Source organism: Cydia strobilella, chromosome 13, assembly GCF_947568885.1.
Source record: "Cydia strobilella chromosome 13, ilCydStro3.1, whole genome shotgun sequence".
Lineage (NCBI taxonomy): Eukaryota > Metazoa > Arthropoda > Insecta > Lepidoptera > Tortricidae > Cydia > Cydia strobilella.
The window spans coordinates 3,575,096-3,598,810 of record NC_086053.1 but is presented as its reverse complement, the minus strand read 5'-3'; the positions used below and the strand labels follow the sequence as shown (position 1 = coordinate 3,598,810).

The window sequence follows — 23,715 nt, the reverse complement described above, 5'->3', positions numbered from 1 at the left end:
CATATTTTTAGTCTATTGCCAAAAATGAAAATGGCAGAAACCGATTGACATGTCTGCGATTTTCGTAGTTTATTTTTGGGTACAATAATTACTGCCTTTGTACTTTTTTGGAGTGCTAATGTGTTACTTTATAAAGCGTTACATTTATTAACCGTGCGTATAAATGAAGTAATTCTAAGCTGAACATGACGCAGTATGTTGCAATTCTTTGTAGAAAAATAACTTTGGCATAATGATAACAAAAGATATAAAAAAATCAACCTTGTATCGGTACGAGTTCGTTTTCGTCACATGTGTAACGTAGAGATTAACGAGTCATGATTATTGGCGGCCGCGAAAGTGCGAGAAAGCATACGTAACTGGTGCAAAAGTGGTTTCAGTGATTGTGACGTCACGTACACGAAAATACGCTGTTTGGTGTGTAAATAAGTGTCGTCCGGATGCGCGGGGCCTCGCGCGCGCTCTCCGGTGTCCTGGGCAGGACACAATTCGCGGCGTGAAGCTCCGCGAGGATGGGCGGCGATGTCTGCCCCGACCGAGAGCGCCGCCAGCCTCTCCCCCTGTGCTTGCACTAACATATCGCTTATGCAACTATTCCACGAGCTCAAGCAGAAGTTCCCGAGCGTACCCGACCATGTTGTGTCCAGCACCATCGAGCTGTACTGTCACGACAAGCAAGCCTGTGAGACGCAACTGCACAGCGAAGTCAAGGCCTCCCTAACACACGCGTACCACGCGTCGTCGTCCGCCGCCGCCCGCCACCACGAGCACAAGCTCAGCACTCCGGCCAAGTGCCGGAACCAGCCTATATTTAAGCATGAGGCCCCTAAGCTAACTGCCATTAATGCTGTCACTTGCCAAACGCCTCAAAAAGCTGTATTAAGCACTTGCATTACAGATGAGAATGAAAACAATAAGGTAAACACTGATGCTAATCAAAATGTTGTTGAACCTAAAGCCTTTATTAAAGAGGAAAATGTCAACAATTCCTCTCCAGTCACGGTCATAAACATAGACAACTGTTATGCAAAGTACAGTGCTGAATCACCAAGCGACTTGGAGTTGACGAACGAAACACCTAAAGAACAAGTTAGTACACCTCAGTCTAACCCACCAGAGCCAGAGAGCACAAACTATAGGATACTTAAAAGTAACAAAGTAAGATGCAATTTACACGAGAAATTAGAGAAAGGAAAAGGAAAGAAAACTATTAATAAAGAGGAACCAAAGGTTACTATCAACAAAGAAGAGGCCAAAGCGAAGCAGGAAATATTGGAGTCTGATTCACCAACACCAAAAGAACCAGTACAGGAGAAACCAAAACGGCCGAACACACTTGATTTTATCAAACCAAATCCAGATATTGCATTTAAGCCCCACACAGAGAGTGAGCCGTGTAGATCTGTCTCACCAGCCCCTCCAAAACAGGAACCCCCTAAAGAGCCAACTCCTGGGTCGTTCAGACCTGAAAGAGGGTACTCAGAAAGACCAGATCGTTTTCCTGTCAATGTTTCAGTCAATGTTAATTGTCATATGGATTATGGCTACGATCCATGGTTAGAAGATTTTCATAGTCCGAGACCTATAACATCTGTAAATTTGACAGTTTGTACGCCCACATCGAACATGGCTAGTCCAGTGAGAGATAGGGAGGATGATTTTGAAGGGCATGTGTTGGTGACGGTGAGCCCTAGTACAGCGCGGGCGCCTCCGCGGCGTCGGGCGCCGCCCCCGCCCGCGGCGGCGGCCGCTCATGAGCGCCTGGAACCGAGGCCGACGCGCGCCGCGCCTGCACCGCCAGAATCTACACATGGTGAGTACTAATTGTAAAAGATGACTGAATTAACTATTTACAATATTATATGTTGTAGCCAGACCTTAGAATTAACCATTTCATGATGTGGAAGTTATTTCATTAAATTATTGGTTGGTCACATCATGAAAAAGTTAAATCTGACCTTCCTCCTTCCCTACCTATCTACTACCTACATAATATGACCTTATGACATTATGACCTTCAAAATCATAAATTAATTAATTCTAAAATGGCATAAAGCTTAAAATAAATAAAAAGTGGCCACGGCTCCAATACGTGACTCTGCATCACTAGCCCATCGCTCTGCCAACTGAGCTACTGAGACCAGAGCAGAGAGAGTGATTCAATCTGGCCATGAATATCATTATTATATATTACTGCCCAAGATTACTGCATAACGCAAACGCACATGCACATGCACTTGGCAAGGAAGAGGGCAAAGATGCCTACATAGGAAACTGGTCTTCAACACAAGGACATGATATCACAATTCACAATCCTTAGAAAAAGAAGTATGATAATATCATAATTCAAGATACTAGAATGACAGTTAAATTGCCCATTCCACTACACAATTTATCAAACCAAGCTTAATATTAACACACCTTAAAACAGTACATGAGAAGATCAATTGTATCCTTGCTTTTACGAAAGAGAATTAAGAAGACATAGAGTGCTCACGACTATAGATATGTGTGAGTCTAATGCTCAAGGATTTTCAACCAATATTATAATTGGATTAACCCACGATTAACCGGATTATCGCGACATCTATAGTCGAGTAGCAATACTGAGAGTTCCGCTACTTGACGCTAGATGCAGACTACGAAAATAATAGTCTTTTTGGTAACAAAACCGATGTATTGAGTGAGCAGTGATATGAGCACTCTATGTCTTCTTAGTTATCTTTGGTTTTACTCATAAATATTGATATCTTACTGATGTTACTCCCTTTTTATCTTATATGTATGTTGCTATTGGCTTTGTCTTGTCTCATTGAATATGCATAAAAAATGAGTGGGTTGGTGACTACTTTTACATTGTCATTCAATAGGTAACCTTTTCTTGTTGCTACTATTTTCTAATAGTAGTGCAGCTGAAGTGTAGTGTATACTTCTGTATTAGAACAAATAAAATTATTTTCAGGAAATATATTAATTTGTTTTTATTTCAAGTAGAAACACTAATATGTAATGTAAACCTGCCTGCTGACAGCCTGGGGCACCGGAGGCCTTGGTCACTTTTTAGGATTCCGTACTAGGGTTTGCTCCCGGTACTGAGTTTGTATGGCGAGAACCGGGAATTCCGTACCGTACCCAAAGGGTAAAAACGGGACCCTTATTACTAAGACTGCTGTCCATTTGTCTGTCTGTCCGTCTGTCACCAGGCTCTATCTCATGAACCGTGATAGCTACTACACTAGCTACAGTTGAAATTTTCAGATGATGTATTTCTGTTGTCGCTATAACAACAAATACTAAAAACAGAATAAAATTAATTTTTAAGTGGGGCCCCCATACAATAAACGGGATTTTTTTGCCGTTTTTTGCGTAATGGTACGGAAGCCTTCGTGCGCGAGTCCGACTCGCACTTGGCCGGTTTTTCTTGTTGCTGTTCATTACATGCATGTTGATTATTTAAATTAGTTATTATAACTCGATAGATAATATAGATTTCTTATTTAGTGCAAGTAGTAAGACTAGTAGGTGTTTATATTTCTTTCTAAAAAGCATTACTTTATTTAAATGATTTTTAGTTAGAAAATGTTTATCTCGGACGTGTCCCAAAGTTAGTGCCAGTTGCACCATCCGCACTTGACAGACTGACCAACGTCACTTGGCGCGCCGCGGGGTTTAATATTAAACTTTCCATACAGTAAAATTTAGCGAACTCTTTAACGATGACAAACAGTTTGATGCCCTTACTCATACATAATTTAATAGCGTGAGTAATGTAATCATTATATATATGCATGCATCCGTTTAAGGGACTGGTAAAGTAGTTTATGAATTATGATAACTACATTATTACTATAGTTGGTCAAGCAAATCTTGTCAGTAGAAAAAGGCGCGAAATTCAAATTTTCTATGGGACGATATCCTTTCGCGCCTACTTTTTTTAAATTTGCCGCCTTTTTCTACTGACAAGATTAGCTTGACCAACTATATTAGCTTTTAGGACATCAGGACATGGGCGATGGTTTAAACTAATGGCGTTATTCATAAACGCATTACAAGCCTGAATTAGCTATGAATTGTTTGTCTTTATGGTCATTTTGACTTATGTATTTGTAAGAAAGGGATAAAACATAATTTAACTACTTCAGGCTTGTAAAGTTTTATGAATAAGGGGATAAATCTTTTCCACTACAGTATAAAAAATAACCAAACTTTGTTACCTTAAGACTTTGACTACTTTGACTCTTGAATCTTAAGCTTTTGACCGCCAAAACTAGGTATTTTATATGACATGCAATAGTAAACTTTATTAGAATTGAGGTTCATTTTATAATGCAACCTTTGTCTGACTGTGGTGCTCAAAGGTTTAACCATGCTCGCCTTTGCACTCAGGACGTACCTAAATATAACACTGTGTGTTAATAATAACAGGAAACCAGAAATGATCTGTCCTGATCTGACTATACCTTCAGGATTCTTGATGAGAGTGAAGTCCCAGAGTTGCAGAATTTATAATTCATACGTAAAATTGTCCTAAACAGTTCCAGATCGTTCCCTCATCGAGCGGCAGAAAGAACGCCTCGGGCGCCTCGCGCGGGCGTTAGCACAGGAGCGCACCCGCCTCGCGCAGTTGACTAGAGAAGCTCGCGTACTATCGGCACCTTTACCATCACCGGCGCAACGACAACAGTTGAGAGATGATGTTCAACGCTTGAGGGCACAATGCGATCATCTAACCAAGCGTGTAGAGTTGTCCGCGCCGAGTTTAGGTAAGGCTAAACTACTTGACCTGAATTACACACTTTGTAGTTGATGAGAAGTCCCCGTGCTTGCACAGGTACCATCATTAGCGCAACGACAGCAGTTGAGGTATGATGTACAACGCTGGAGTGCACAATGCGATCATGTAACCAAGCTTTGCAGTTGACTTGAAAAGCCCGCGTCCTTTACCATCACCGGCGCAACGACAACAGTTGAGAGATGATGTTCAACGCTTGAATAACATTACTGGAACGCACACTTGCATAGGAACACACACCTCTTGGGAATGTGTTTAGGCGTCTATCTCCTAAACCTTGCGAATTCCAGACCTAAACGTCCTGTGTTTGATCCCTTAGTTGTAACACTAAGTTTCTTAAAACTATACTTAATACGAAACATAATATGATATTTTACCAATAGCTTCTAATTAGGAAACCGGATCAACCCCAGTAAGACTTCTAGGATATATAGAAGGTCAGATGGCAGTCACCTTCGTAAAATCCTCAATCTGCGTCAAAGTGAAAGTTATTGGCATTTATAACTATAGTAAAATCATGTAACTAAAGCTTACGGTTGCACATTTCAGAGCAAGAAGAATCCGACAACTTCTACAACAACATCTACACGGGGCAGCGGCCTCCGGCCTCGTGGAAGTGCCACATGTGCACGTTCCTCAACCACCCGCTGCTGGACAAGTGCGAGGAGTGCGACATGCCGCGCATCGTCATAGGTACGTCGCCCGCGCACACCTTCGACTCCGGTTTCGGATCGTTCCGAGACAAAACTAGGAACAGACACCAAAACTTAACTGACGCTCCGGACAATTTGCGCTGTTAAAAAAAAACAATTATGGCCCGGATACGAGTCCTTTTAAGCCAAATTTGTCATGTTTTCTTGAGAATTTTTCAAGTGTTTATAGACTATTAACTAGCATGTGCCTGTGACCTGCATTAACATTGAAGATACCAACTAGAGAACTTCATAAAGTGACTAAAGTGAGTTGGTATTTTCTTTTCCAGTTTGTGTTGTTACAGTGAAGTGAACTTTTCGATTTTCGCCGAGTGGACTTTTTGCATGACTTTAATGTTTGACTGGATTAACATTTAATTCCTATTTTATGTGTATATATTGCTAAGGTTTGTTATGGGCAGTTTTAGCAGCTGAAGAAATGAAAAGGATTTGTCCTTTTACTTGTGATGGTATTGAAAGAATTGTTTATTGGGGTTGTTACGACAGTTAAATATTGGGATAACTTAATTGTCCTTTGATAGTGAGAAATGATAATCTAGTGGCCTTTGAAATGAATGAAGACTTACTTTTTGATCAATGGATAGGCTTTTGTTTCATACTAAATATTAGTAGTCAGTGTTTTTTGTTCCCCAAATTTTTTTACAGACATTTTTGACGAAATGTTATAATTCGAAGCTGTGATGATGGTTTTGTTTGTCCAGTAGATGCTTCTGTCTTCTGCTGAACAAGCCCGAAATGTCATCGAATCGTAATGACAATTCGTCAAAAACGTGTCCAAAGAAATTAAGCGTTGTAAAATCCAATGATCCTTTTATGATTACCAAAAAACATCAAATAACATTTATTTCCAGGCAACTAAGGCTCATAGATAAGTATCTTACAAACTTACATAAAACATACACTTTAATTGAAACAGCTGCTTATCTGGAGATTGAAAGATCATCTTTAATAATAATATGTTTAGATCTCTATGTATGGTGTTATTGAAAATAAGAAAACAAGTTTATATAGGCATAATTAAAATTCTAAATTAAATACATAGGTAACGCGAATATAGAGGCCTTACTACTTATTGTTGAAAACGGATGTTGTCTATTTAAAACAGTTCTTAGTTTGTTAGGGTGCACTGCCTGTTAGGGTCGCTTTAATTGTACATTATGGTTATTATATAAAATTATACAATTATTACAATTGTTAGTTTGGTATCGACGATATATTTATTGTTTTCGTGTATAAGTTGGGGTTCATCCACATATTACGTCACAGAGGGAGGTCAAGCCAAGTGTGACAGTACGTATTAAATACCTATCTCTTTCCTATGAAAAAAAAGGGGGGGGGGGTCTAAACAGTCGAAATTATGTGTGATGTAATTAATGGATGACCCCTTGACTGAGACATCACTTCTTAACTTGTCACTGAGACAACACCAGATCTCACTTAGACTATCTGCGCCTTGCCAAAAAGTCTGCTAAATTATATATTTGTCTGAAGAGTTAGTATTGCTCAAATTTATATTGCTCAGTTTGAACAAATTTATAACTTTTAATTAACGTTAACGCACAAAAATATATATTGCAAAACTAGTAAATTCTACAAAAAACACCTATGTTAGAAAACGTGTAAAGGAAAAAAAACAATTGATGGTGCGCATTAAGCAACTATAAAATTCGTCCTTAACCTTTTTATTTAAGGATATATGTTTACCAGTAAAAGTAACGTTTGACAATTTTCCAATTTCCTTATGTTTCGGTGGATTATTTTTGAGTGCTCCTAAATCAGACTTTGAAGATGGACTAACGTAGCTACGATTTTCCCATTTTGGTACTAAGATTTTAATTAATTTTTACTTTTTAAATGTAGCTGACCTGACATTCATAATAGTTTTTAAAAATGTCTAAATTATATCTTTTCTTATATTTAACTGTGATAGAAGTAGGGCTTTATGTCGTGAGGGAGCGGTTTATCGCCATCCTTATCGTCGCCTATACGTGACAAAAAGGTGAATACCTAATAAGATGAAAGACAATAATTCGGAGAATTGTGTGCAATATCGGGTTGTCACGTTCTAAACTGATTCGGATTCGGAACAGTGTGACGTTGAAATAAAATAAAAACGAGGGTTTTAATACGAAAGTATCTATGTTAGAACACAGATGTTTAAGTAATGCCGTGTGAATACATAATGTGTTTTTTTTTTCTTGTTATGGCTTTTGTTAGGTTAGCCAATGTCAGGTTGTGGAGGAATTAAAAGATAGGAAAAAAAAAACCGCGTCCGCCGCGCCTGAAGTTTCCCGCCCTTTCCTTGCTTGACGTTAATTGCTCAATAAGGTACAATCAAACTTATACTGAACTTTAACTAGAATCTTCGATGTATTTATTTCTATGCAATATTGCAAAGTTTTGGGATTATACGTACTTATTGCTGTTATATTTTTTTGAGGAATCGTATATTATTTACTTCTATTATATCTATTGGCATACAAGTTAATGGTGACATTATGCTTTATTTTTTACTACGTTGTAACATAAAGTAAATTAGTCATGTTTTTTTTAATCAGACATCAAATAATATTTAGTAAATAAAATATATACAACTTTGCCTTACTAGTCTAGATTTTAAATAGATTGTTAACATATCGTAAATATATAACCACTGATATCAATACGAGGAACTTGACTATATTACTCATTATCGAAACTACATTAAAAGATAACTGGAATATTTTTAAAGGTGACATGATGCCATACTTTGCGAGCTGAATATGTAGGTTATAATGGACACCTCACTATGGGATCAGCCTTTAAATTTCGGCAGTTAATATCGATTGATAAAATGTTGAAGCTTTCTATGAAAAAACAATTTCTTAAGTAATTTCGGTGTCGTCTAATAGTATTGTGACTCACTGAGTATGACTCAGCTCGCAAAAGCCATGTCGTATATCATCACATAACACAAAAGCTACTTTAATCACAATTAGGCTATGGTGGTAGATAAAGTACGTAGGTCCGCCGGAGCTGAACACAAAGTTGTCAGTCCTAGCTGTCAAACTAAATATCAATATCGTAGGGACTGTCACAGAATAAATAATAGGACTACACTACTAGTACAGAAAGGAAACTTCTTACAAAACCGAAGTTTAACAGCGATTCAGGGCCGAATCATGTTGTCTCTTTCTAATGTATAGAACTATCCCTTTCGGCTATTTAGGGTTATCAAAATTCATGTTATTATCTTATCTGCGGTTGTGCACGCAAAGGAACGTCAAGTTGTGCCAACCCTAATAATGGGGTTGGCAACTGTCAAAGGTTTGCATAGATGGCGCCATCATAGCTTGCCCCTTTTTCTATGAGATTTGGCTTAAAGGGTTGGCAATCTGCTAAATACTTCGACCGGCCAACCCCATTGCTCGGAGCAATGCTGAGCCGAACGGAGCCGAGAATGCCCGAAAGGATCAGTTTCGCACCTCCTGGTACTGTATAACCTTAACCCTTAGATGTATAAAATATCAATACTCATACTAGAATAACTAAAGTGTCAACCACACTCTAAATTAATTAAGAATTTCAAGAAAACTTGGTTGACACTTTTCTTGTTTCATTATCAATATTGATACTTCATGCATTAAGGGTTAGCATGATTACAATCTTGTTCAATGTTTACAATAATATCATATCAGCATACCAACACCATTTAGTGTGTATCGGCACTTTTATTGAACTTTTACAAATATTTATAATTAGAGATTTCATAAGAGATTGGCAGTTTGCTCTAGAATTAATCATCTACACTTAATATCACAATAATTTAAGAAGTGTGTAATGTATTAGCTTTTTTATGCAATATTTTTTTACACATTTAAAAATAAGTTTAAAGTATTGTAGGCTAAATTGTTGATTTGTTATTATTTCATAGGTTCAAATGTGTTATATATTAATTATTATCTTGTTTAGTCTGGTGTAAATTTGATTATGTGATCAATGAATTTATGTATATTGAGAATAAATGATTACTTTTAAAATGAGTTATTTTTAAGACACCTTTGGCTAGTAAAATTAGGGTAAAATTATATATTTATTTTTTCTCTCATTGATATTCGTATAAATTAATATCGAACTACTGAATGTTTTAAACGTCTCAAGAAAAGGACTTACAAAAAAAGCAGAATAAGAGAGTAGGAAGTAGGTGAGTATTATAAGCGTTTTTTTTTGCAAGCATCAGGGACCGTTACCGGTATAACTAAAATCAAAATATCTCATACTTAAGCATAATGATTGATCACATTAGCTAAATTAAGTGCAAAAATATACATAAACAACCGTGATACCGAAATTCAATACTACCGGTTTATTTGTATGAAAAATATACCGGTATTGGGTCCCTGGCAAGAATAACACACACACACACAAGACAATTAACTCGAACAGAAGTAGGTGGTATTGAAGAAAACAAAAAAAAATTAATTGTGGTTTTATAAAACCACGATGCAAGTGAACCTTTTTTTCGGATTGTAGGCATTTAACTAAAAAAATCGGAAAAATATTTGATTTCGGCTATTAAAATCGCGTTTTTAATCTTAACTTAATAAATATCCTCTTCAGACTTTAATTATATTACAAAACCTCACCCAACGCTAATGTAATTCAGCTACTCAACACGGAATGGCGCTGTAATTAATTATTAATATCGCTTACTTATCATACGCGAGTCAAGGACTAAAGAAACCGGTATAAGTAAGCTCTCCGATTACGCATAGATTGTTACGGATCTCACGGTCACGTTACACTGGGGTTTTCGGATGTCCACACGCTTGCGAGTTGCGAGTAGCCAACCGTTGGGAATTGTTTGAGGAAATCGTGACGTCCGTGACGTTCGAAAACAAAGTCTATTTGCCATTCTCCGTAGAATTTGACAGATAGAGAGTTTGACGTATTAAACCTTCGCAGTAAAGTTAATAAGGTCCACTGTCCTTAAACTTTGTATGAAATTACAAGCAAATATCAGCCTTCGTGCATTAAGTATTGTAACCTTAGTCGGATAATAAACCTTATTTTAAAGACTATGAACTCTCAAGTACTAGAAATAAAGTAGAATTTTACTAATGCTGTAATGCGACATGCTAAAGACGGACCAAAAATAATTCGAGGCGATAGAATAAAAGTTTCACTTTAAAAATTAATAACAATTCCTCAGGTAAGTCTTGATTTTGTTTTGCTCTTAACACCCCTTAACGAGTGTTGTCAGTGGAATGTTTTGCTATATTCGTGTTTTTTTTACCTTTTGACCGCCACGAATGCCACGACTATTTTAATATAACAGGCAATAGTAAACTTTATTAGAATGTATTAAGGTTTGTTTTTTATTCTGTAACCAATGTCGGCTCTGGCCGACTGGCGGTCAAAGGTATTTAATCAGTTTAAAGTATGATTAATCGTGTGCTTTCCTGCAGTTCGAGCTCACGAGGGGATCACTGTGCGCCTGGTGCCAGGACGCCGGAGTAAGTACATACACATTAGCTAAAACTAATCTACATTAGCTAAATAAAGTTGTAAACCACAATCATGTCAGCTATAATTGCAAAAAGTCCGGTGGGATAAGATAAACTATTTTGCCCAGGGTAAGAAGAACAGCATTAATTCCATACAATGGTTCTTTTTACGCCATTTGACCTTATTTAACTGTATACATGCTAAGTTCAAGCTCAATGTTAACATTGCTTATTGTAGTAGGTACATATTAGGTGGACAATCTTGCAAACAAGAATGCCTGACTAACTGTACTTAAATCAGCTTAACTAATAAGGACTTTGTTGAGACGCGACAGTGACATATTACTGTGCTCTGTTCCTCATTAAGATTTTGATATTAATCATATCCATACATTATTTGTCATTGTAATTATACACATATTCGCAGTGGCGGATTTGCCCTAAAGTAGGCCCGAGCCTTGGGCGGCAGTCTATATGATGCGTGCTGAGAAAGGGGCGGCTAGTACAGTAGAACAGAGTAGAAATTAAAAAGTGGCAACACTAGTGTCGTCACGTTTTTCTTAGATTGATTTGAAAGGGACAACACTACAGTGTTGCCACTTTTTAATTTCTACTCTTTTTTGCCAGACTAGTTACTACAGGTCCTGGGACCTATAGCGGCCAACACTGCAAATCCGCCACTGCATATTCGTACATTATTTGTCATTTTATAGTCATTGTAATTGAATTAATAAATGTATGGTGCATATGAAGTGAATCATAAGCCTGGTGTCTATCGTGTACGTAGATTTCTAAATGATTTCTTGTGTTGCTTGTTGTATTTTGGTTGTAACCTTGTTTAGTTATCATAACATTATAGATGTCGCTAGAAACTTGTTTGTTGATTTATGACATGTTTAAAGCCTTGGAACGCTACTGAATATATTAGGCTGTTAGAAATTGGCCTTCTTTTTTTAAATATTTATTTCCCCCGTACAACAGAAGGTATTGTTGGACTAACCTCGATAAAAATAGGTATTAAAATACCGGTTATTGAGTGTGAAGTTCGTACAAATCGTAGCGATCAAAGATCCTACGGACACCTTCAGTGCAGGGACCGGAACCGCTTACCCTAATCGAGGGTTTAATACAAAATTAATCTTAGCAGTCGTAGTTATTAAATCGAGTTTAGTTAAAATGTCTTACCTCCTCGATACTATTAATTCAATCAACTTTAAACTACATAATTCTACAACGTGATAGAAATCTTATGTTCTTAAAATGAACAGAATCGGATGTCAACCAACACAAACAATTAATTGGCGATAGGCTTAATCCACATGAATGACTTAATTTTAGAGGGGGTTTCCGGTCCCTGACTTCAGTGTCATGGACAGATGACAGTGGCGTTCTTAGTTTAGAATTTAACCTTATTAAATTTAAAAAGTATAATTGTAATTGCAAAAAACCTTTTTCACCTCAGCAGCTCGAACAAGCCTACTTTCGTCACTCCCTGGAGTGAGGAAAGTGCGACTTTCCTCACTCCAGAGAGTGAAGAAAGTGCGACTTTCCTCACTCCAGGGAGTGAAACAAAGTAGCTTTTTAATTTAGTGAAGGCCATGAACTGCCACTTCATACTTTGAACAATTGTTTTTTTTTCTCTGAATTATTCTGTGTAATTCAAAATACATTTTAACCTTTAATATGTTCTCACTACTGAGGTGAAAAAATTATGTGTGCAACACGAGAGCAAAGTTATTTTACATCTCGTGTTTTTGAGTCCCTCGCTACGCTCAAGATTCTAACTTAGAATCACTCGCTTCGCTCGTGATTCAAGTATAGCATCTTTCGCTTTCTCGGGACTTAAAATTAACACACAAGAAAAACCAACTTTCCTCTCTTGTTGCACAAATAACTATATATCTATTGTTTTTAATCAAGTAAGGAACAGACCGCAGCAACGTCACTAACAAATTGGCATTTTATTGAAATTGACTGTTTAAATTTCAGAAATTGTTCGTTCGTGGGTGTTATGAGCGACGCTCCAGACATGAATTCTCTTAAGTGCAGTAGTACCAACGTAGACACATTAAACAGCCATTAGTAAACTTTATTGAAACTACAAAAGGGATAGGTTACAAATGGTTACTTAAATGCGTCTTTGTGTGTACATAAGTCGAAACGGATCTGTGATATTCGCATTTGGTTAGTTATTACAAAGTCTGATATACCTATTATTATTTTCATCTACAGTTTTGAGTTCACATTCCAAATTTTGTAATATCGTTGTATTTTCCTATTCTCAATGAGTGCTGTTACCAAATGCGAATAACTGTTGTTATTTTCGTTAACTGCTGCACTTAAGGTGAATAGGGAATTATGTACGACAAGACCTGGCTGATATTGCCAGATGATTTTAGACAAAGATATTTGTTATAAGGTACTGGTTCATTATACTCTGCGTAAGCTCTACAATACTTCCTCAAACGCCTTACGTGAAACCAGTTTTTTACCGTCTTACTTGATTATGATGAGACGTCTATGTTTACACAGGGCAAATATTTGTTAGAAAAAATGTTTGCCAACTTTTTCCTGATTAGACCTGACTGATACACACGGTTTATGGTGACTGAGTGATTGACCACAAAATATTGAAGTCATAATTTGTGTACCTATCTTAGAAACCCACGTAGGTATTCATTTACCGAGCAGAAATGGAACTCATTGTTGAATTGGATTTTTTGTTATATGATTGTTTCTTTTAATTATCTATTATTTCTGTCATTTTATAATTCACTCCAAATAATTGGAACATTTAAAATACCTACATTCTTCAAACTGAATAGGTCTGACTGTAAAAGATTGCGGGTCACTTCTGGATGAGATTAGCTCAGGACCGGAACAAGTGGCGTACTAAGAGAGGCATATGCTCAGCAGTGGGCGATAAAGGGCTGATATGATGATATAAAATTGTCTATGCGCCATTTAATCTTTTGCCTGTGCCATGTTCCATCACTGTCGCATATAGACAACAGTGGAAGTTATGGCTTAACAGATAATATTCAATTTTGTGTAACTCAATAGCCTTCTTTATATTTAAGGCAGGTTATAGATCAAGAACTACATTCTACAATCTCGATGTTTTAACGTTTGTTCTTTCATTGTGGTAATAAGTAAAACAAGAACTAAATTTCATGAAGAAATATTTAAGTATAAGATTACTGTTACTTCACTCGCTTAGTGACCCAAAAAGGATCTCTAAAGCAAAAGAATACCACTCAGCCCAATTCTGCGCCACATCACGTTGGGTACTCCTAAGTTTAAGATTTAACAAAAAAAATTGTCTTTGAACAAGTCACTGTGATTTCTAGTCGACTCTCCGAATTTCTTTACTATAAAATGTATTCCTAATATGTATACTTCAGGTGTTTTACAAATAATTTCATACTGAAAAAAAGTTCCTCTCAATTTTTTTTTTGGTTTCCTTTATGAAGTACGATCATTGAGCGGTTACAAGATACACCATAATAATCTAATTTACCTACTTGTTTTAAAGCATTTCTTTCTCATTACGTGTATGTACCTATTAAAGTTGAAGTATTAACTAAAGAGCTACTAATATAAAGCCTGACCAGTAATATATGATCATTGTCAAGAGGGCGCTGTTATTTTTAACCGACTTCAAAAAAAAAGAGGATGTCCCTAGTTGGTCCCGTTTTTGTAAAAAACCCAGTTTTGATGAAGGGATCCATTAGAACTCCAGGGAACTCCTCAAATCTTATAGGCATACATATATCGGTTTTACTATTTTCATCAACAAACCAAGCACTCATCCAAAACAGTACCATTTGATGAAGTGGAACTACTGATGATGACCAGAACGGGACTCTTTAACCTTTAGCAACGCATATTTCAATTTAGGCGATTTAAGTCCTCTTCGTTATATTTGTTAACTACAATTAAGTAAGTTCTGATGGGAAGGAACATTTAATTGTGTTAAAGTCTAGTTCTGATGATGGGTTCCGTGAGGTCCAACTCCTCAAATCTTGATAGCTTAAATCCAGACCTTGAAACTTACCCGAAGTGCAAAAATTTTTAGTTACAGTTTGGCCAGACAAATGAAGAATCACTAAAAATGGAAAAATAAAATTAAACTTTAAAAAAAGTAAAACCGACTTCAAACGGGAAAAAATAAAATATTATCTCGTTTTATATGCGCTAGCAAACTGATACGTTTGAAGTCGGTGCAAAGCTAAATAGCTACAATACTGGTTCTTTTGTTCTTATCAAACTATACCAATACCTAGGGTTGCCATTCCGTTTGACGGCAACTTGACGCTTTTAAGATTTGGCTTGGCACCGACTTCAAACGTATCAGTTTGCTAGCGCATATAAAACGAGGTAATATTTTATTTTTCCCGTTTGAAGTCGGTTTTACTTGTTTTTTAAGTTTAATTTTATCATGTATAGGGTGACAGTTCAGTATAGTATGAAAATATTAGTTCCAGTAAAATTCCGCAACATGGCGCGTGATCATATATTCTTGGTCAGACTTTACCTACTTACACTTTAGTCGCTAATGGTTTTCAAAAAGCTAAATGCCAGTTATAGAATTCTGGGTATAACCGCGAAAATCGATGTCCGCAAATCTTACTCTGTAACTCTAATTACGCCTTCATTGGAGTAAAAGAGAAAGATTCCCGCAATTTGCGAATTTCGGTTTTCGCGCAGGCCCCCTGAACACGTAGCGTTTCCGAAACACACAAAATTATTGTTTCGCAATTTAGGGACGACATCTATTAAATGAAACTTGCCGCAATGATGCTGGTTCATTAAAACCATCAGATTTTTCGATACCTATTTTAGGCGAAGAATAAGTCACATTTTGAAATGAGGTGTCTTTATATTTACTTGTCTCGGCAAAGCGGTAGGGGGGACTACCTCGAACTTCGAAATATTTGTCTCTATCACTCCATTCTCGATAAAAGTTACATTTATAAAGATGGAGGCAGACGTTTTTCGAATTTCGATCGTCGCGGTAGCCTCCTTGTATAGTAATTTAAACTGGGACCGTTACCGGTATAACTAAAAATCAAAATATCTCATACCTTTCACAATATTTCTTTGATATTATAGAATGGTATTTAGGTAAGCATAATGACTGATCACATTAGCTAAAGCTAAATTAAGTGCAAAAATATACATAAACAACCGTGATACCGAAATTGAATATCGGTTTATTTGTATGAAAAATATACCGGTATTGGGTCCCTGATTTTAAATTTATTTTGTGCTTATCAGTCGGTTTTATTCCAGTCGATATTCTGCCTTAGCACATAAAATACTCTTAAAGCCCATATTTTAAAACACACTGCCGAAATCGTACGATGCCTGTAATATTGTCTTTATAATTATGACGGTAAGGTAAAAAAATTAATGTAGAAAAGCTATCTGTCGAGCACCAAATGAAGGATACACTCGCGTTTAAACTACACTATTTCTCGGAGAGGGTAGTGTAAACAGACTTAAAGGTCCCTCCACACTCGTTCGCGAAGCCGCGAACGCGAGTGTGGAGTCTAGTTCGCTAATCAGCGAAATCGTCTCCACACTCGCGTTCGCGGCTTTGCGCCGCGTAGTCTGGAGCGAGCTTAAGGAGTACTTGGGCTTATGCCGGAGCCACACTAACGGGAAACGCCGTTGATTATCGCGATAATCCCAGTGTGGCCATATGAAAAACGTCGAATTAACGCGTTTCCCGTTAGTGTCCTACTCCAATAAATAGGGCCCGAGAAATAGTGTAAATTAAAACGCTTTATAACATTGTATTGTATTATAATTTACGCATAGTTATTTTGCGCTCAAGCAGCACGATTCCTTTATCGGCGATGTAGAACATTCGTATATTTAGTCTCTTTCTACCGAACTGTGTAAGTGCGAGAGGGACAAATGTTTTATTTCGACTAAAAGTATTGTGTTAAGTTTATTTTGTAATACTCCACGTCTACTGCTAGTATTACATGGGTTCAGTGATTTTAATGTATATATGGCATAGGTGATTACAGTTTATAAAATTTTGAAAGCCACGACTATTATTATGTAATGTACAGTCTGGCAAAAAAAAGTAGAAATTAAAAAGTGGCAACACTGTAGTGTCGTCCCTTTCAAATCAATTAGAAAAACGGGATGACACTACAGTGTTTCCACTTTTTAATTTCTACTCTTTTTTGCCAGACTGTAAAGGTCTCTCCACACTCGTGCGCAATTCGCGGCGCGAAGCCGCGAACGCGAGTGTGTAGTCTAGTTCGCTAATCAGCGAAATCGACTCCACACACGCGTTCACGGCTTCGCGCCGCGTAGTCTGGAGCGCGCTTAACACAATGCAATAGTAAACTATAAAGGGCCCTCCACACATGCGCGAAGCCACGAACGCGAGTGTGGAGCCTAGCTAATCAGCGAACTAGGCTCCACACTCGCGTTCGCGGCTTCGCGCATGAGTGTGGAGGGACCTTAAGAATGTGTTAAAGTTCATTTTAAGATTTTTAAGCGTGGGCGGTTTTAATAGCAAAGAGAATTAAGAAGACAGTACTCACTCCATACATCGGTTTTGTTAACAAAACTACTATCAGTACTGCTACTCGACTCTTAACCGGAACTCTATTTTCAACTCCTGCTTTTAATATTAGTTATTGGTTATAAATTGTTGAGCAATACACTTTTCGTCAGTCCCAAGTAGTCCCAACACATTCGACATCTAGTGTCGAGTAGCAGTACTGATAGTTCCGCTATTTGACGCTAGATGTAGACTACGAAAATAATAGTCTTTTTGGTAACAAAACCGATGTATGGAATGAGTGTGTTTAATGTGCTCATATTCCCTTTGTCAGAATAAAAGTTATCAAAAATATATTTATCTTCATCTTTGAGGTATTATCGATAGTGTGATAAAAAGCTTGGAAAACTAGTAATCACCTGTGGATTTATTTTTATACATTGTCACTGGACAGAAGCTTTTAGTCAATAGATTATAAACTTGTATGTATTTTATTATGTACTTACTTTTGTAATTTAATCTGCACATTTATCAGAATAAACTTGTTACTGAAATTTGTTTAATTTATTTGATTTTATTGACACACTGGCACACAACAAAAAGGAAACAAAACAAGTGGTATTTTATTCAATCATATTTATGGGCAAACTCGGCTCACAACTGCTCTCTGTATGCGTGAAATGTGACTTGTTTAACAGTAACTGTGGCAAAATTGTTCTTGTTTAACAGTGAGAATTCTGTAATGGTACTATTATTTATTTATTCTAATCTAACACCCAGAATTTGAATTTGGTGTGGGCGAGGTACAATCAACATCAATAGTCGAACTTAAACTATCGTGAGACATATTTCAAAATATTTGGATCAGTACGGTGTCGCCAAAAGCGACCAAAAACAATAGTGAGTAAAAACTGTACTGATCTAAATATTTTGAAACATCAATAGTAGCAAATGAACAAATGAAAAAAATCTCGAACTCCAAAAGAATTTGCCACCTTGGAATTATAAACTGAAATAGATGTCATAAATTAAAGAAAAATTGACGAAGCCCGCAAACAGGCGTCTTTAGCAATCCGGGCTAACGCCTTGAACCCCTAACCACGGCGGAACCCGTCCCAATTTCTCAACTATATGCCATCTAAGACTAGGCGTCCTTGACCAACTCTAAGGGCAAGAAGTACCCGAAAAAAAGTAACGGTAATCAAAAATAATTTGATTTGTTCCCAAAGTTGTGCACCTTGGAATTATTTTTCAATTAGTTATTTAACATACAGTGATTTTCTTTTACCCTCTTAAAGAATGGTAAAGAATAGATACTTTTGACACATACTTAAATGTTTATTTGATCCATTACTGTTGATGCTGACTGTACTCTAGCCTCGCAAAGTACAGAATTTGGCTCACTTTCATAACAAAATCATTAAATACCTAAAACAGTTAATGTGGATCCCCGAACCTTGCAACCAGGATAGCATTTAAATAAGGAGAAATAAAACAAAGTTTTATAAGAACATTTAGATACAATACGTTTATTAACTATTTACAAACCTTATGAAACTAACTTAAATGGCAGTACCACGCTCCAAATTCTGTTTAATCTCAGCCGTGTGCTCTCCATAGAACCTCTCTAGCTTCTTATTGAATTTGGCATTCCTCTCGTTAATGTAATCAATGTCCGCGTCGTCGTTATGAATACGTCTGCGCGAATATTTCGCGCGCTTGGCGATCTGGCCTTCCAAGTCGTCCACCATCTTGTCGACAGCTTCCTTCCGGTCTTGATGCATCCCATGGATAATCACATTAGGCCCGCCGTAGAACGCATCGCCGTATTTTTGTTTCTGTTTTTCGTATTGCTCCATATCTGCTGTTGGCATGTTTTTAACTAACCTGTTGTATTGCCTCACTGTCGCTTGCTCGTATGTAGAGAACCCTTGGTCTGGATTTTTCTTTTTCTTTTTACGCTCTAAACGCTCCGCTTCGACTGCGGAGATATTCATTAATTTCACTCTGTCGTAATCTTTGCCTTCTGACTCCGCTTCGTCTCGTTTTTTCTGGTCGTCGACGAGCCATTCCGCCTGGCGTCGCTTCGCCTCATAGTTCGCGGGCAGCTTGTTCCTAGCCTCTTCAGCCACGACTTCCTGGTGATTGTTTGTTCTAGCCTCATTTCTGGCGGAGTGCAGAGTGCGCAGTCTCTTCATGCGTTCTGCTTGTTTCTCTGCGAATGTCATTTCCTTGCCTGATGCAGAAGGTCCCGCTGATTCTGTTTCACTCATTTTTGATTATTTATCTCCGCTAAATAGATTAAATTTGGGGAAATCGTAAAAATACCACACAAATAAACAAGCCAAGCTCGACTACTGTAGAACGTAGTGAGTGATTATATGCTCTTTGCTGTCGACCACCAATTTTACAATTGACAGCGATGACGTCACGTGCAGTGTTGCCAGGTGAGCGGACGAGAATTATCGTATTATCGTATATCGTACTATGAAATAGGCACTACGTCTAAATTTCTTGCAAAATAAGCTTACATATCCAATGTATAATCAAAGAAAACGCAATTTTCTTCTAAATTTCGCAAAAAAACGGTTTACAGGAAATTTCGACATTTTTGACACACTAAGGAGCTGAACCCCCAATTATAACCTATTTCTTAGGGAAAGTATCATATTTTGCTTCAAATACTAGACTTTTGGGTGGCATCGTCCAAGGGTTGAAATTATCGTACTTTTACGTACGATAATGCTCTTTGGAACGCACATCGTACCGGAGCCCAAATTATCGTACATGTACGACAATTATCGTACGCCTGGCAACACTGGTCATGTCATAATACGTCAAAGACGTCAAAAAGCCTATTGCCAGCGAATAATAATATTTATATTTTTTCGTGGGTAGCATTGAATGCCGTTCAGAAACTGAACAATGAACATTATATTACTGTAACAATTTTATAAACTGTTTAAATTTGGCTCCAAATTAATTATAATATCAAAATTATATCATCGATATGATAAAAATATGAACATTATTTGTTTGTACATATATGGTACATATTTTTGCTAAGTCACATGAAGTTAGCCGCACATCGTGAAAAATTTGCCTATAATTTGCCGAACGAACGTGAACGAAGTGAAGTGAGTCAGTCAATCGGTGTTTTGATACGGTGACGGTTGTGTGAAAAAGTGTGTTAAAGCGTACATTCTCTAAAACCGAAGTGTTTCTTGAGTTCACGATGTCGGATGAAATCGCAGAGAATGGAACAGCGAACGGCGACGTTCCGGAGATCGAGCTGATCATAAAGGTATTATCTATGCATGTGTTATGTTAAGATTACCGGGTCGGCGTAAACGCGGCACGCGCTTACGAACGCGAAGAGTTGGCAAACGTGAGAAACATAAAACATCTCAAGTAGGATTAGTCGGTTACCATGGTGTCGCAAGGCTGTGTCTGTTTGTCGGCGTAGGAGCGCTCGTGAGTCGCATGCGGTGCAGCGCGCACGGCTCTTATTGTGCATGAAAGTATATTATTACTGCACTTATAATGCGCGCAATGTAGGTCAACGCGACTTTGTTTTGTTTCCCGGCCATCTGGCGAGCTCTGATACATTTGTTGTTATTTTGCCGTAATCTTTGATTGTAACTTATTAATCATACAGTAGTCTCGGAAGTTAATCTAATATTAACATACTTAACTGGCTGGTTTTAGATATAAAACTATGCTTATGTCAATATGTGGCTATGTTTAGTCATTGGTAATCATGACATTCATGACTCATGTACTATTTTCCTGTCCTCAATAAGAAGGATAAAAGTATAAATTTATAACCAATGTCATAGTATACCTACTTAGAACATTGTTTTATAACTGAACATGTGATAAATAAATATTACGAGTTTTACATACATATCGTCAGGTGACAATCAAAACTCACTAATTACCACCACAAGTTCATAGCCATAATGAACCAAATTAGTTCTATAATAAGGTTGATTTTTGTATAATTATATTTTAGTAATTAGTGAGTATTGGATGTCACCTGACAATATGCAACTTCACAATATGATTCAGTCATAGATTATTTTATTAGTTAATACTTTTTAAGTAATTAAGGCCACAACACAATTGTCTCTATTATCCTAAAAATTAATAAGTAGGCAGTTCATTTCATAGAATTATCTAGATACTTTAAGGATACAAAGTTGTACTTGTCAAAGTACCTCTTGTTTGTTTTTTATTCCCATCAGACCATATTTATCCGTACCCAAAGGGTAAAAACGGGACACTATTACTAAGACTCCACTGTCCATCTGTCTGTCACCAGGCTGTATATCATGAACCGTGATAGCTAGACAGTTGAAATTTTCACAGATGATGTATTTCTGTTGCCGCTATAACAACAAATAATATAAAATAAATATTTAAGTGGGGCTCCCATACAACAAATGTAATTTTTTTGCCGTCTTTTGCGTAATGGTACGGAACCCTATGTGCGCGAGCCTGACTCGCACATGGCCGTTTTTTGTTGGATTGGATACCTATTATCATTTTTTGCTTTTTGCCTGGTAGGTTTAGGTATTTCTGTTGCTGCTGCACTAAATCCTAATATAAATAGCTATTTCAATTTTTTTATATATATTTATCATCGCATTTATTTATTTAAATCAAGAAATTAACATTCCATGAGAAGCAATACTATGATGGACACTAGGCTCCAAGGCTCAGAAACGGTTTTTTTTTTCATACAAAAAATACCGGTATTATTACGTTCTTTGGTTATAAATTTTAATTTTAATGGGACAATCTAATGATACGAAAATTTTACTTAAATAAATGATTCAGTCCTACGTAAAGAGCATAAAACAATTAAAAATATTGGGCTATTTAGGGTTTTAAAAAAAACCGGTTCCGAGCCCTGCCAGGCTCAGCCTCTAGATCTCAGAGAAATATCGAAATGGCATGACATGGCTAACCACCCTGCAAAAGTTGTATTCCACGGGCTGTCCCGTACGGACGCATTTTATTTCCTGTTGCAATTTTTTTCCGCATTTAAAGCAGGCGATTATTTTTATGTGCATATTTTTAACCATTTGTCATAAAAAAGGAAACATATACCTGCAAATCTTCAGAAAATTCGCCTTCGTACGGGACAGCAGTAGACAATTTTATTGAATGCTCCAAAAGTAAAAAATAGCATGTCACATCATATGAAACGTAATAAGCAGTAAAGTTTTAACACAAAACTAAAACATACAAGCAACATACAAACAAACAAATTACCATCAATAAAAGTTGTGGACAACCACATTTATATATTTACTACTACCTACTATAAACTAAATGTCCATTATTTTGCCACAGGACATGTTCCTAATAAATTAAAAAGCTGTCCATGAATCGACAGCCTTAAAGGGCCATAACCAATTGAATTTATATTCCCGTCATGCGGCCTTCCTTGTATGCAAATGCCGTTATGCAATATTTTCACAATTACCATAGTAATTGGCATTATTAACGCTTATAATATAAATATGGTGAGTGTTAATAATTGACTGAAGGTAATTAATATTTTTTTTTATTTGTAGAGAATGTCAGATGCACATTTGAGGACTGTTTCTTGAAATTTTTTCTTGATCGTTTAGTAAAATAAATGTTGTATACCTATTGACATGTAACACCATTAATTAATACTTCAAAAATGCTTTGAAATTGTCACTCTATTAGGGTAAATAGTAGGGTCGAAACTCCAAAACATTTTTTTTAGTAAAACTATTAAGCATTTGCTTTGCAGTCATGAAATATTTCATCATTGCTCCTTCCCACTGACGTCCAGCTTTTTGCGGGTACTGTTTTCTGCAGGATCCAGTTTTTTACAGGATCCCGCAAACAGAATGCTCGTGTGAACCTTACTATACGAGTATTAGCAGGTATACTACTAAAACGGGATTCAGCAGAAAACCGTACCCGCAAAAAACTGGACGTCAGTGGGCTAGCTCTTAATGGTTTTCGAACAATCATTTAGTTTTTATTTGTGACAAGTGACAGATAGATTTGCTGCGGTTTTATAAATAACTAGCTTCTGCTTGCGGCTTCGTGTGTGGAATGATTATAATTGATAAAAACTATCCTGTGTCCTTCCCCGGGCCCTGAACTATCTCCATACCAAATCCCATCTAAATTGGCGCAACGGTTTAT

The 23,715-nt window shown here is 36.9% G+C and overlaps 3 protein-coding genes across 5 annotated transcripts in view; 2 read left to right on the top strand and 1 right to left on the bottom strand.

The window, feature by feature from the left end:
* Nucleotides 1-5: 5 nt before the first annotated feature.
* On the top strand, nt 6-13,389 carry LOC134746473 (uncharacterized). 2 transcript variants are annotated; one of them, XM_063680873.1, is made up of 5 exons: nt 6-1,813; nt 4,536-4,763; nt 5,342-5,485; nt 10,953-11,000; nt 12,981-13,389. In XM_063680873.1, the coding sequence occupies exons 1-5, from the start codon at nt 523-525 to the stop codon at nt 13,004-13,006; spliced, it is 1,737 nt and encodes a 578-aa protein (XP_063536943.1). In that variant the 5' UTR covers nt 6-522; the 3' UTR covers nt 13,007-13,389. The 2 variants fall into 2 exon arrangements, with proteins under 2 accessions (XP_063536943.1, XP_063536942.1); XM_063680872.1 differs by lacking the exons at nt 10,953-11,000; nt 12,981-13,389 and having other exon boundaries at nt 5,342-9,524.
* Nucleotides 13,390-19,033: 5,644 nt separating this feature from the next.
* On the bottom strand, nt 19,034-19,897 carry LOC134746445 (pre-mRNA-splicing factor Syf2). The gene has a single exon (XM_063680816.1). It carries the CDS (start codon nt 19,791-19,793, stop codon nt 19,083-19,085), a length of 711 nt encoding a protein of 236 aa, XP_063536886.1. The 5' UTR covers nt 19,794-19,897; the 3' UTR covers nt 19,034-19,082.
* A 763-nt stretch (nt 19,898-20,660) lies between these two features.
* The window catches only part of LOC134746500 (chloride intracellular channel Clic), a 66,347-nt gene continuing 63,292 nt past the window's right edge, over nt 20,661-23,715 (top strand). Inside the window, exon 1 of one of the 2 annotated variants that reach the window (XM_063680908.1) lies at nt 20,661-20,824. In XM_063680908.1, coding sequence (XP_063536978.1) covers nt 20,756-20,824 — 69 coding nt within the window. In that variant the 5' untranslated portion in view covers nt 20,661-20,755. The remainder of the gene's footprint in view (nt 20,825-23,715) is intronic. The other variant, XM_063680909.1, reaches the window with a different exon arrangement.